The 14,455-nt window shown below is 39.6% G+C and overlaps 1 protein-coding gene across 1 annotated transcript in view; it reads right to left on the reverse strand.

Annotated features, from left to right (window-relative positions):
• LOC119479425 (ankyrin-3-like) overlaps positions 1–14,455 on the reverse strand; it is a 116,390-nt gene that overhangs the window by 74,392 nt on the left and 27,543 nt on the right. The window contains 5 exon segments of the mRNA XM_037755006.1: positions 21–206; positions 4,278–4,376; positions 7,824–7,922; positions 10,081–10,179; positions 11,528–11,629. Coding sequence (XP_037610934.1) covers positions 21–206; positions 4,278–4,376; positions 7,824–7,922; positions 10,081–10,179; positions 11,528–11,629 — 585 coding nt within the window.

The raw sequence follows: 14,455 nt of genomic DNA on the forward strand, positions 1-14,455 counted from the left end.
CTGTGGTGCAGAGAGCGTACCTTGGACTCCACGTCAGCGTTGTGGTCGCTCTGGAGGAGGAGCGCGGCGGCCTTGGTGTCGTCTTTCCGTGCGGCGATGTGCAGAGCGGGCAGGCGGACCTTCCCCTTGGTGTCGTTTTCCAGCAGGAGGGACACCACCTGGTCGTGGCCCTGCTGCAACGCCACCGCCAGCGGAGTGAAACCATCCTGTGAACCAAACACAAAAGGACCATGTGAATACTTCATGTTAGCAGATAGCAGCAGCTAAAACAATAAACAAGCATTTCCAAAATTTCTTCTGTAGGACAAGCATGTGATTATTATTATTTAACCATATATTTTTATTTCTTATAGGACAAACAAATCATGACTTTTTATCTCGAGGGATCGGCTCGCTTCCCTGCATTGAATGCTTGATGGGCTGCCACTAGACACAAGTCATTCAGCACCTGATCGGACGAACGCTTTCCTTCGTGGGCTGCTGCTCCCAGCTTTCAAACTGGAACCAACATGGCGGCTCATTTGGAAACTTTCTTCTCTTATTGCACGAAAATAGTTCACCGAAATGTGTTTCTGAAAACATTTTATGTGAGAAATAAGCCATGACGTTGTCTTCATTTTAGATCGACAACGTTTAGTTTAAAAGTTTCTCGGGAGTTTCCAGAGGCGGCGAGTCGCAGCGGATAATTTGCATAAAGTAGTCTAGACCTAAACTTTATGCAAATGAGGAGCGGCCAACGTGACGCCCCGTCTGTCAAATCGTGCCGCCACGCTACCAGAATGCATTGCAAGGCTGCTTACATATACTCTGAATGGGAAGCGTGGAAAGGACGGAGGCTGTGGACAGGTACCATCAGGCTTACTGCTAAATTACCGCATCATCATCATCGTCATAGCAGCGTGCAGGTTTTGGTTGCTTAGTAACGGCAGGCAAGCAACCTCCCGAGCACCTTGGATAAAAGAATGAAAGCGGCACAGCAGGCATTCTCCACGCGTTTTTTGATGTAACATGTGAAAGGCCCCTTAGATCACCGTCGTGACTTTTAAATAAAAGTGACCATTCAGATAAGTTAAGTTGACATCAGATTAACGTAAAGGGGTGCCTGTCCAGGAACAAGCGCGGGGCAATCTAATAACCATTTGTCAATTTAGGCATTTAAGCTCTAAAGAGAGTTTAAGTGCTTGAGTAGGAGTTCTCGCTCAAGGACAAATCTAAAAGGAAATTTAGCCGCTAATGGGCACAAACCAAGAAGAAAACAAAAGACGACACTAACTGCATCCTGCTGCAAACAGATCCATTCACGCAGACAATATGATAAATGAGAGACACGGCAGAGGCGACTAGCAGCAGTATGCATGAATCATCAAAGAAAAGGAAAGATTTATCACAAGTAAAACAACACAGAGATTATGCGTGTGTGTGTGTGTGTGTGTGTGTGTGTGTGTGTGTTTACACAGGACGCCGACTGTCTGGATAAAACCAACTCAGCAGCATCACTGCACCCACACATCAAAGCAGAAGCTCTCCTCAGAGATCACACGCACAAAACTGTACAGGCGAGAACACAAACAACCAAACAAACACACCCATGAAGCTACAGTAGCAACACACACACTCATAATCAGATCCACCAGCGTCTCTGCTGCAGCAGCACAAACATATGCATCCATACGCATACATTTATCCTTTTCTTAACAATCTCTAAAGTCATAAGCCGTCCCAGAGCACTACCCTGCTGTTTCATCTGCTTCATTATGGATTCAGGGAAAAAGGCACAACGTCAGTTTAATGTCCTAAAAATACTTCAAGAGACAACAGCAGCAGCAGCAAACAAAGAGGCACTAAAAGAAGGTATTTGATCTTCATCTTCAAGCTTGAAAACTTGCAGTGACACAGCAGAATCTCCCCTCAATGAAATAAAATTAGCTAAAAGTTTTTCCACACAAAACAAAATTACAATATAGAAAGCCTGACGCTAAGTACATATTACAAGTTATTGTCATTGTAACATGGCTATGTACTAACATTAATTAAACACTTCAAATTATAGCAAAAAGATCTGAAAAAGTGGCCTTCATACCAAAGTATAGCATCAAATCATAAAGAAAATATCTAAATAAATCAATAAATAAGAAAACATGGACAAATGTTCTGTAGTATAAAAATACAATACCTGCAATAATAAAGATCAAATGTAGACAAAAGAATTTTAAAAAAACGAAGGGTTTCTGATCTATTCTGCCTCATGTTATGCCGGAATGGTTAAACATGAATTATTAAACACCGTGAGTTGCTTCAAACGTGGATATATATTTCCCCACATGAATAATTCACTCAAGTCTCCCGCTGGAGGAGTCTGCGGGGAGGACAAGGAGGAGGAGGAAAGAAGGAGAACAGCGAGATGTGAGGAGGAGGAAGAGGAGGCAGACGAAAGGAGGAATGATGGAGAAGGAGGAAGGAGGAAAAACAAAGAGAGATGAAAGGAAAGATGAGGAGGGCACGAACACACACGCTGGAGTTTATTTTGACTCAATCCCACGTACACCGCCCTGTTGCCCCAAATACTCACTAGAGCACCAAATGTGGATTAATACGCCGCTGAAAAGTCCCCAACAAATGCACTATTTCCTCCTGTTTGAGTAATAAAGTACATATTTATGACCAGTTTTTAAATATTTAGTAGGAATGAAAGGTCTGCAGCTGAGAGGCACTGAAAGGGTCGGGAAGTTTTGCTCTTTTTCATGGGATTCTTGGCCTTATAATTAAAACAATGAACCTTTATCAGATTTCAGTTTGCACATAAGTGTGTTAGGCAAGACATTTACTGCAACTCAGATTGTTTGCTTGGATGTTCTGTTGTTTAACACGCAGAACATATTCAGATGATAAAGTTATTCATAAGCTTGTCAACTTATTGTTTGATTAGATACATATTAAATATTTTTATTATTTAAAATCAAAATTTGACTAATTTAAGTCTGTATTTTATTTATGCAGTTGCTTGTGTTTAAATATTTATTATTTCAGTTAAAGTTTGGGTTCTTTTGTTAAATGAAAAAAAAGGAGTTTGTAGAAAGAAATGTGTATACTTGGTCAAAGTAAGGTACTGGTAGTGATGGAAAGTTACTAAGTACATTTACTATACTTAAGTACAATCTTGACATACATGTACTTAACTTGAGTACTTCTAATATATGCCACTTTATACTTTCATACTATTTCAGAGGGAAATATTGTACTTTTTACTTTACTAGATTTATTTGACACTTATATTTACTTTTTTTAAAGTTAATTTTACATAATAAAACACATGATATAATATAACATTAAAATGCTCTTTCATGTATTTGTGATAAAAACAGAATAATATAATATTGTATATTAACATAACACTGTGAAAAGTGCCATTCTGCATAATGAGTACTTTTACTTTTAATACTTAAGTACATTTTGCTGATAGTACTTTTACTGTAGTAACATTTTGAATGCAGGACTTTTACTTGTAATGGAGTATTTTTAGACTGTTCTACTTTTATTTAAGTAAAGTATCTGAGTACTTCTTCCACCACTGGGTACTGGAGTTAGTATTGCTGTATAGTATCTGTACTGAATCTCAGGTATTTTATTGTCACTATAATCAAACATTTTTAAACCATATAAAGATAATCCTGATGTACTGTAGATTATATATTTACTGCTTTTTTAATAGTGCAGAAAAAAAATTATATTATAAGCACTGGCCTTATAAATTTAGACGAAGAGATTTGTCTGAAATGATGATGATTGTCACATTTTAGTGGCAGTTGGCCGTCTGCCGGTACTACAGCAGATGATGGATTGTACAGACACACTCGCAGCGTAACACTCGCTCACACACACACAGATATGAGACTTCTGTAACGTCACTGGTTCCTCCTTCTGAAGACAGTCAAGGTCACTCAGCATGAATACATCATCATTCTCTCTACCTTCTTCACTCTGATCATCTTCTCTTTCTTCGCCATTTAGTCATCAGATTCATCTATATTTAGCCCTGACGTCACAGTAAACAATGACTTCCTGTTATTCAGCTTTTGTCTCTCTCTAAATGAGCCCTGGTGGTGGCAGCCACCTATTTACCATTTGCACCAAATAATCAGTTGGTCACAATGCTGCAGTGTGATTACAGGGAGGCTAAATGAGGGCTGGGATGAAGGGTAGCTATTAGAAGCTGTTGTGTTGCCGTGTGTGTGCAAACACGTGCATTGTACATTATCTGTTTGTGCTTCTTTAGTTACCTCAGTGGCGATGCTCTGACTCGAGCCGTGGTCCAATAAGTACTGCACCACGTCCATGTGGTTCTCCTGCGCCGCCATGTACAGCGGAGTGAAGCCATTCTGGAAAATAAGAAAACACAGAATCAGACCTGCAGTCAGGATCATGTGTTTATATAGAGAGGTACATAAGGAAATTGAACATTAGATATAACTATTGAATCTTCTGCTGTATGAACAAGAAGTTAAAATGTATGGAAGCACATTAAATTCACCAAAGACAGGAACTAAATTGGAGGCCTTATCTTGTTATTATGACTTATGAGAAAGCTATATCCTAAATATGAGGCAGTTTTCTTGTAATTCTGATTTTTTTTCTCTCATAATTATGATATATGGAAGTCATAATTACAAGATAAGGTTTCCAATGATTCCATGTTTGTTTGTTTTTACTTTTGAATTTGCTGACTTTTTTTAGATAGTTACATAATGTTCTAAAAAAATTAAGATTTTTTTTCATACTTTATTTTTTCTAGGTTGTTTTCATATAATTTACAGCTCGTAATAACAAAAGTTTATAAACCAATTTTTTAAGTAGTTGAGCTTAGAGACAAACACAATAAGTACACTAGGGAAAACAACTTCAGCATTCAACACTGGAATAAAATTAAGAAAAGAGAAAAATAATAATAATAATAATAATAATAATAATAATAATAATTAAAAAAGAATAGAAGAATAATAAAAAAAATCATAATATTAATACAAAGAAAAGAAAGTAATAATAAATTAAATAAACAAATAAGTTAATCGAAAAAAGGGGGGATTAAGAAATGTAATCTAAAAAAGAGAAAGCAAAAATTAAAGATGGGGAGGCCACCAATAATACCATTAATTTATATTTTCATGCCTTTTGCAACCAAGTTTTTTTCACAAGCCATGAATCCATTTCCCTGGTAGCACCTGAGGGTTAGCTAATACCTGGAACAATCATTTACATCCCATAAGGATCCTCTGCAATGGAAACGTTGTTCACTGCTCCAGTAAATAGGACGGACCTTAGCAACGCCTCAGCAACGGGAGTTCGCTAAGCTAACAGCCAGAAAGCTAACGTTATGCTAGCAACATTCAACATCAATAACACTGCGTACGGTTGACAACAGTATATATAATTTAACAGTTTGTTTAACAACAAGACGAGCTTAATATCCAGCCGTGTAAATGTCGCCAAATCAGCATTGATATATCACGAAAAACAACAATTAGCGGGATTGTTTCCTGGTTCGGACACTTTTTGGCTAACATTCCACTTTAACTACTAATATAAATTAACGTGTAATGTTTTCAGTTAATTTAATGGTGTGAAACTAAAGTCTAAGTTCTTACCTTTCTAACGGAATATCGTTTTAATCGTGTACTTTAGCTTTGTCGTTACTAGAGTCGGCTAAAGGAGGAGGAGCATCGTGATGTTGCCATGGAGATAGTGACAGCGTGTCACTATCTCCATGGCAACATCATGATGTCTCTACTGAAATGGCCTGTGTTGCACAATAACAATATTATAAATATGCATACTATTATAACTATTTATTTACTTACTTATCAATGTATTAAACTAATTTGCTTCCCAGAGGAGCATAAAGTGAGCGATGGACATAAATGGAGGTTAGAAAAATCCAAGTAGGGTTGGGCGATATGATGATCCATCCCATTAATATCTCTGCTTGCATTAGGTCATTGTGGTCAGAGTTGAAAATCAATAAGCAGGACTGCTTTATGGCATTATTGGATTTACAGGAGTTTTGCATTAATGTGATAAAGTATCTTCATTTGTCAGGTATTACATTTACTGGGTCAGCCAAAAACAGACACATCAGGGTTTTTTTTAATCTATAAATGGTTTCTTAATTGAATTAAAAAGTCCAGTACTATGATTTGATCTCCTCCGACCTCTACAGCTGCACATGAGTGAGCTATCATGGAGTACATACTGTCACCTCCGTACATACCTCACACCTGATAACAGCAGAGATAAAAGCTGATCTGGTGCTGCAGTTGAAGTGTGTGTGCGTGTGTGTGTGTGTGTGTGTGTGGGGTGCGACACGAGAACAAGGCCAGATCTCCATAGCAACACGAGGATCCAAAAATCACTTCAGCGTGCAAAAAAGCTCCTCTTCTTCCTCCTCCTCCTCCTCCTCTCTTTTGTATTCATTCTGGTGTCGATGCACCAACAGTTTCTCTCATAAAACATTTCATTTAAAACTTTACAGTCAAAGTGCAGCGATGACTAAGAACATTGTGAAAAAAAACTAACCTTTAAAGAATTAAAAATAATTAAAACTGCAGATTAGTGACTGCACACGTCTATTTTGAGCAGCAACACTTTTCACATAACTAAATACTAGAAGACTGAAGCAACAATACAGCAAATATGAAGCTATACAGCCAGCTTAGCTTAGCATAAAGACTGGAGGCAGGGGGAAACAGCTAGACCTTCCAAAAGGTATAAAAACATCCACCTACCAGCGCCTCTAAATTTTACTGATTAACACATTATATCTCATTTGTTTAATTCAGGGCTGCCCAAAGTGGGGCCCGCGGGCCACAGTTGGCCCACCATAAGGTTTGATTTGGCGCTTCACGTGAGGGATAACGTACAGCGAGCCGGTCATTGTTCGCCTTCAGGGCAATGGGGTCCATCCCTCCGCGATCGCCCTGTTGGGGTTTATTTCAAAACAATGACCTGCTCGCTGTACATTACCCCGCTTATTACACGGCTACTTACTACATACTGTATACTTTCCGTTTTGGCTCTCCAAGGTAAAAAGTTTGGGCACCGTTGGTTCAATCCATACAAAAAATTTAATGTAAAAACCACAATTTGTAGTTTTAACAGGGTTATACACCACTACTGCTACTACTATTAATAATAATAATAAGCTGAAAGATAAGAAGAAGACGAATAAAGCTTATTTGTACAGCACTTCTCAAAACCTACTGTATGTCACACAGTGCTTTACACAAAATGAACAACACAAAGAAAAATACAGGAATATATTCCAATATGTTGAACTGTTCCTTTAATATAGATTGAGATACTGTACAGACTACTCACTACACGAAGACTAATAGATACATAATGTCAAAAACGCTGTGTATTTTATCATTTATTATATTTATATCAGCCGTCCCCGCTCTCTGCGTTCCTGATGGTGCTGTAATCTGAATTATGCCTTAAAATAAATTTACTGAGTTTCAGTGCAGCATCAAATATTGGAGCTCATCAATGAACTTAATTTTTCTTCCTCTCTACGGCTCCGACTGAGGCTTTGACGTTGACATTATTATAGTTGCTGTGGCGACCAGAGCAGTGTGTGTGCGTGTGCTGACAATTGAATGTGGGCCAGGAAACACTGCAGAGCTGCTGACACAGCACACACACACACACACACACGGACACTGTGTAGCTGTCTACGCATTCATCTGCATGAATGCACACACTCAAACATGGATTTCCAACAAAGATGATTTCACAATTTGTGTGTGTGTCTGTGTCTGTGTGTCTCTTACCTGAGACTGTGCATTGACGTTGGCGCTGTGGGTGACGAGTTCCTTCACCACGTCGGTCTGCCCAGCGAGGGAAGCTATGTGGAGGGCAGAGTTTCCTTTCTGCTTTGAAAAACATGGAAAACATTTAAGACTTATATTTTTTCAACTCGAAATGTAACTCAATCAAACCTCAACACACAGAAATGATACACATATCTTTATTTTCTGTGTAATTTAACACCTAATAGCTAATTCGGCATACCTTTAATGATGTTAATTTACCAAAATGTAAACAAAAATAAGATAAAAACGGGGCTCAAGTTGTAGCACACAGCTACTTCCTATTTCGTCCCCCAAAGCCCTCCAAATCTTAAAGAATGATTTACCTCAAATAAAAGTAAGACAAAGACTATATGGAGTTACAAAATCCATTAGTATTAACTTTGTCCATGTTGCACTATCAATATATTTTTGACCCACAGTGTCACACTTTGAAAATCCTTGATTGTCAGGGTTTTATTTAATTTTTTTAAGCTTTACAGTACCCCTAATTAGTATTTTAATCCTTTGGATTTGGTACTAGATGGCAGGACAAATCAGTTTTAATACTACAAATAATTCTGTTCAGTAATTTTAAAACAATGCTACTGTATCTCAAAATGTGTATGATGTTCTTTATGTTGTTTTATGAAGGACTGTGTTACTACTGTATTGTTTTTGAAATGGTTTTGCTCTCAGATCTCCTCCAGTCTCAGTGAGAGTCATTAAATAACACATAAATTCATAATTTTAACACAAAACACACATATATATTACAAATGACTTGGCATTTAGAGCTTCCTGTATATAAAATCTAATTTCTAATGATTTTAAACTTGCTACAATCACTAATTATCTAATAAAACAAAACAAAAATCAGCCAGTTCGTCCCTTTCTGTTACATATTGAGACATTATTATCAACCTTCCTGACTGGAAGGTTATGCTGTAGGAAGGTGAACGTTTATAGTGAAGGAAATACCGTCTTACTTATAGAGATGATGTTGACAAAGTGAGGTAGAGTTGGTACGAGGGTGAGTTGCATATACTAAACCTCTAATGGATGCACCTGTTGTATATGTGTCTGTCAGCTATAGCAGCTAAGCAGCAGCTGTTGCCATGTCGTCACTCCTGAAAACTCCACACATACACCTCCCCTCATTCCTCAATCTGAATGCTGCATCTGCTTTTTCATCTCATGCTACTACACTGCATTATGACAAGAAAGCACAATTCCATGTGGACTTGGAGTAAATATGCAGCAGTGGTGCACAAACTGGAGCTTCAACCTCTGCTTCCCTGTAACAGTCAATGTGTTCTTGTGCACTTAAACCTGCATTAACGGATTTTTTTTGCAGCAGACACAAGCTGTAAACACAACACTGACATATTATCACCCTATAAAGTTGATATCAAACTAATTTGTTAGCAGACAGATGCCTATTTTACACATCACATAACATTCATTTGGTGTCGTTCCAATGTTCATGCTCCCTTTTTTGGTCTCTATGACTCCGCTCCCCGAGGGAAATATTGAGCTTTTTAGTTGCTAAATGCTCCACTTTCATCTTTTATGTTCAGCTTTGGGCTGGTAGCGTTGAGCAAGTTTAACAGAGCTTTTTCCACTGAAAACATCTGCCTGCTGCATCTGGAAGCAACGCTGATGAGAGCATTAAGACCGAACCAAAACAGTAAAGTGGCAAAACAATGAGCTGATAGATGCTAAAATGCTGAGTCGGGTGATACCGTTAATCCCTTTAAATCCTCTCTCTAGCATTTGTAAACATTTTGTTATGTTTAAAGGTATATTGTGTTAATTTTGTGAGATGTAATGTAAAAACTTTCCCAGTTTGCATCATGATTAAACAGCATTTTGATCAAGCAGGTAGAGGAACTAGCAGGAGATGCATCCTTATAAAAATGTAATTACTCTTCTTCTTGATGGATTAATTTACTGTGTGGAATTACAGCACTGTCACATAATTTAGATCATTAAACATCTATGTGGGAAACAGTCATAGTCATGCACACAGCGACGAGACGAGACGAGACGAGACGAGACGCGGCTACTCCCTTTCACTAAATCAGTTCAGTCAACCTCTCTGCTGCGAACACGCCGCCATTCATCTCCTTTACTGCTGCTTAAGCAATGTGACTTTGGGAAGGAGCTGACAAAGCAAACTTCAGTGTGTGTGTGGGTGTGTGAGTGTGCTTGTGTGACTCCTGGGTGGCACACACACCTTTGTCGCTGCGTCCACGTTGGCGCCCTTCTTGATGAGCTCAGCCACCACCTCCACATGGCCCTCCTTCGAGGCCAGATGGAGAGCATTCAGACCGTTCTGGAGAGAGAGAGAGCGAGAGAGAGAGAGAGAGAGAGAGATTAAACACTGTAATATTATACCTTTCCTTTAAATAGCTTGGGGTTCTGTCCGTTGTTTTTAATCCAAACCTTTTGTACATAACACCCCCAAAACAAACTCAAATTTGGTAACATTTGCTAAACACAAGCTGAGGCTGATGGGGATGTTGACCTGATGATGGCGCTAGAAGAAATGTTAAAGCATCAGCAATTCATCCTGAGGGGGGAACGTGAATGTGTATAGAAACATTTTCCTAAAAAACAAAAATGTCAACCTCATGGCGGTGCCAGATAAAGAGTCAATATATCACAAAAATTAGCAGGATTCATCCTCACGGAAAGAAAAACCTTGCTTAACATGTAGTATTGTAGCAATCTGCTGTTTACCGAGCAACTGTGAAGGTGAAAGAGAGACTGATCGCCGCCATAATGACATTTCCAGAGCTGTAAAACCCTTCCATGACACGAGTACAAACATGTTAATCGTTGTGCAGTAGCTTGGTGTTGTACAGCTCCGATACCACCACACAACACTGCACTAATCGACGCGATGCCTGATTTGGTGTGAATGCGCAGACCCTGATCAGACAGAGCGCATTTCGCAGTTAGCTGCATCTTTTTCATTTTATATGTTGCTAGGCAACCACCAAATGAGTGCTAATGTTACCTAATTACAAACCATGAACTGTACGAGACCCAAATAGTTAATAATACAGTTTAAATGAATGAAAAAGAACTGCGCTGATTTGCCTCCTGCTTGTTTTCTGTTCAGATCATGGTCACTACGGTTGGTAAAGTCAGATAGCTCCTTGTTATCCAGCAAAAGCCACCATTATGAGAAAAAAATGCTAATGACTTCGGGTGCTTTTCACACTCTGAGTTGAATTTCTTTCAACGCGAGGCGTTCAGGGCGCTCCTTTATGAACCCGATGCGTTCAGCAACGCAAAAGCAGCGAGCATAACGCTCCACTCTCATTGAAAACAATCACAAAAAGCCGCCCCAGGCTGCTAAAGCGTACTCTGTCTGATCAGGGTCTAACTGGTAAGTGTCTTGGGTCCTGCTTCAACAGCCAGAATATGAATTAATACTCTATATTCAGTTGGATTTGGAGCTTCAACGAGGGCAAGAGTGTGACATGGAAACATATTTTGGGGAGCAGAACAATTTCAGAGGTTTTTATGGATGTTTTGTAAAGTTGATTTTGGGTGGAATACCACTTTAAGATCTCTACAAACTTAACCGTCTGATTCACTGTGACAGTAAAAGTAAAAAAAACAGATTGCACTCTTGTTTTCTGAGGATTGTATGTTATTATTACGTATCTCACCTGGTTGCAAATATTGATGTCGACTCCATTCTTCAGGTAGTCCAAAGCTTTCTCGAGGTTCCCGGCCCGAGCTGATCGCAGATAACAGGCGTTTATATCCGTCTGCAGGAGGACAGAGAGAGAAGAGCAGGTTAACTTCAGAAAGGTGACGCAAGTACGCGAATAAACACCGGTGGATGTATGAACAAACAATTACAAATACCATTAAAAAGACTCAAAACAGATTCCAAAACAGTAAGCCTGTGCAAAAAGAAAAAACATGAATTATTTGCAATTACATATCTTTAATAACTCGGAGCTTATTGTAGTTTATTTCTTATTTTAGAAAGGCATTAGTCAGAAGCTGTTACTTATGTGTCTTAGCCTCTCTATGAATCCCTGCAATGAGAGATAAGTTGAATAAATCCTTCAAGGCTTGTGTGTTATTAGCTGAGTGGGGTAAATTGGATATGGAAAGCCCCTTCGAGAAGCTGAATGAGAGCCAACATAAATTTGAAATATTGGGTGAAGAAAAGTGAGAACGTGCCTGCTGGGTCAAACATCACAAGCCAAGAATAACCAAATCCTACAAACGAGGGATTTACTACATCGGTATGATAAGAAGGTTTGCTCTGTGCCAACATGTTTTTACATAATGTAGATACAAAGAATGCATCAGAATATTTAGAGTAGAATACGTGGAGACGAAGAGTTGAAGACAGGAAGGCAGATAGTCGGCGTGAGTCTCTGATTTCATGATTGCAGTGCAGAGCTACAGACCGCCACACCCACAACACAGGATGAGCACTCTCCAATTACCCTTTGCTCATGTGCCCATTAACCTATACTGTTCTCTGGAAGGAAGTCAAACACACAAAGAAGGCTCTTAGTTTTGCAGTGTTAAAATAATGCAAATGCAAATGATTTATTCATGTTACAGCGCAACCATAAAAACATTGAGTCTTGGGTTTGAATATCTCATATAGAGTCAGAACCCAACCACAAATTCGCGCCGCTAGACACCTCTCTGGCGCCGTGCGTTACGTTTTTCTAGTGGCTTTTAGCTAGTTAGCTGTTGGAATGTGAGAGAGCTACTGAGTATTGGTAGGGGTCCACAAGGGCGTATTTTATCGCGAGGGATCGCCTCGCTTCCCAGCATTGGACGCTTGATGGACTGCCACTAGACACAAGGCACCTGATTGGACGAACGCTTTCCCTCGTGGGCTGCAGCTCCCGGCTTTCAAACTGGAACCAACATGGTGGCTCGTTTGGAAACTTTCTTCTCTTATATTATGAAAATAAGCCATGATGTTGCTGAATCTGTCTTTATTTTGGATCGACAACCGTTAGTTTAAAAGTTTCTAGGGAGTTTCCAGAGGTGGCAAGTCGCGCCGGACGCCTAGACCTCAACTTTATGCACATGAGGAGCGGGCGACGTGATGCCCTGTCTCTCGAATCACGCCGCCACGCTACCAGAAGGCATTGCACGGCTGCTTGAGAGAGAGAGAGAGAGAGCGAGAGAGAGAAACCACATTTTCCCATTAATCACATTTGAACGCCCGGTTGCAAGCACACAGCCCCGCTTCACAGGTTCATCAGCTGTTTTGCCCGACGAGCTTTGCCAAGGCGTTTTGAAGCAGCCGCGTCTCAGTGTGATCAGCCCCTCAGTCAGTTAGATGGAAGACTTTATATTTGTGTCCAAAACTACTGTGGAAAGCCTCCAGTAAGATCCCAGCATGTCAAAGTCCCCACATGGACAGACAGCCTTAGAAAATGAATAAAGGCATCTGGTTACGGCAGCAAAATCAAAACATTATAGTCATATCATAAAGTTATGTTAAGTGTACAATCATTAAGTGTTTTTATTCCTATACAATAATGCAATTGTTGATCCATGATCAGGTATTTGTTTTTGCCTGCTTTAATAACAACCCAACATATGACGTTTCATTGGATTCATTAAGAGTAACACAGGCTTTGTCTGTAATTTATAGTTGTATAGTCTTGTGTTACAGACAGTCTCGTCATGCTCACTGCACCGTGATCACCGTGATCCTTGTTGTTGTAGACAGATTGTTGGCTAAAGCTGACAGCTGAGCTCATTTCCCACCCAGTGAATGGATCTTATCTCCGTTCATCATCACACACACAAACACAGCGAGTGTTTCTGGTGTCAGCATCCACTCTGTGAGGCAGCGACTCCGGGGGTGGAGGGGGCTTACCGGACGCCATGACATCACACACACACACAAGTTTAACAAACACTGCGAGTGATTTTACAAACCTCTCGAATACAGTCTATTATTAAAATGATTACTGCATTGCAGCATTTGTAAATACTTCTGAATCTTGTGACTTCATTAATGACGCATCAGTGCATCCTTGTTTTTTGTCTGAACTCAGTGAACTTGAAACTGCACCATGAAACTGCAAACTAAACTTGACCACTTGCTCCTGCCTTTATAAATGTAACTAAACATTCAGTGTGCAAACTGAATGAAAGGTGCAGCTCACATACAGTAATTGAATCTAACTGAAGCCGGGCTCAGTAACTAGTAACAAACAACACAAGTTGAGGAAAAAAGAAAAATCGAATCAAGAGTTTCTTATCAAAAACAAACCCTTTGGTCGGTTTCTGTTTAATGAACGCAGTAGACCCCGATGTGCTGTGGAGGTTTTTTAAGCCCTGAGAGCGGTTGTAAGGCACGATGCCAAGTCTTTTAAGTTAAATGTGCCACCAGGCTTGGCTGCTCATAACTCGGAGCATTATCAGGATTGCAGTTCAAAGCATCACGCTCTCAGTAGAGAGCAGTCCGGCCAAAGAGCACCGAAGTCCAGCTCAGTATTTCACAGTTTTTAACTCAACACCAAAAGCTGCACATCAGCCTTACGTTTCATTTTACATGACAGACAATCAGGCTGAAGATAGAACTGACGAAATCTTTTTTT

The sequence above is a fragment of the Sebastes umbrosus genome, chromosome 20 (assembly GCF_015220745.1).
Source record: "Sebastes umbrosus isolate fSebUmb1 chromosome 20, fSebUmb1.pri, whole genome shotgun sequence".
NCBI lineage: Eukaryota > Metazoa > Chordata > Actinopteri > Perciformes > Sebastidae > Sebastes > Sebastes umbrosus.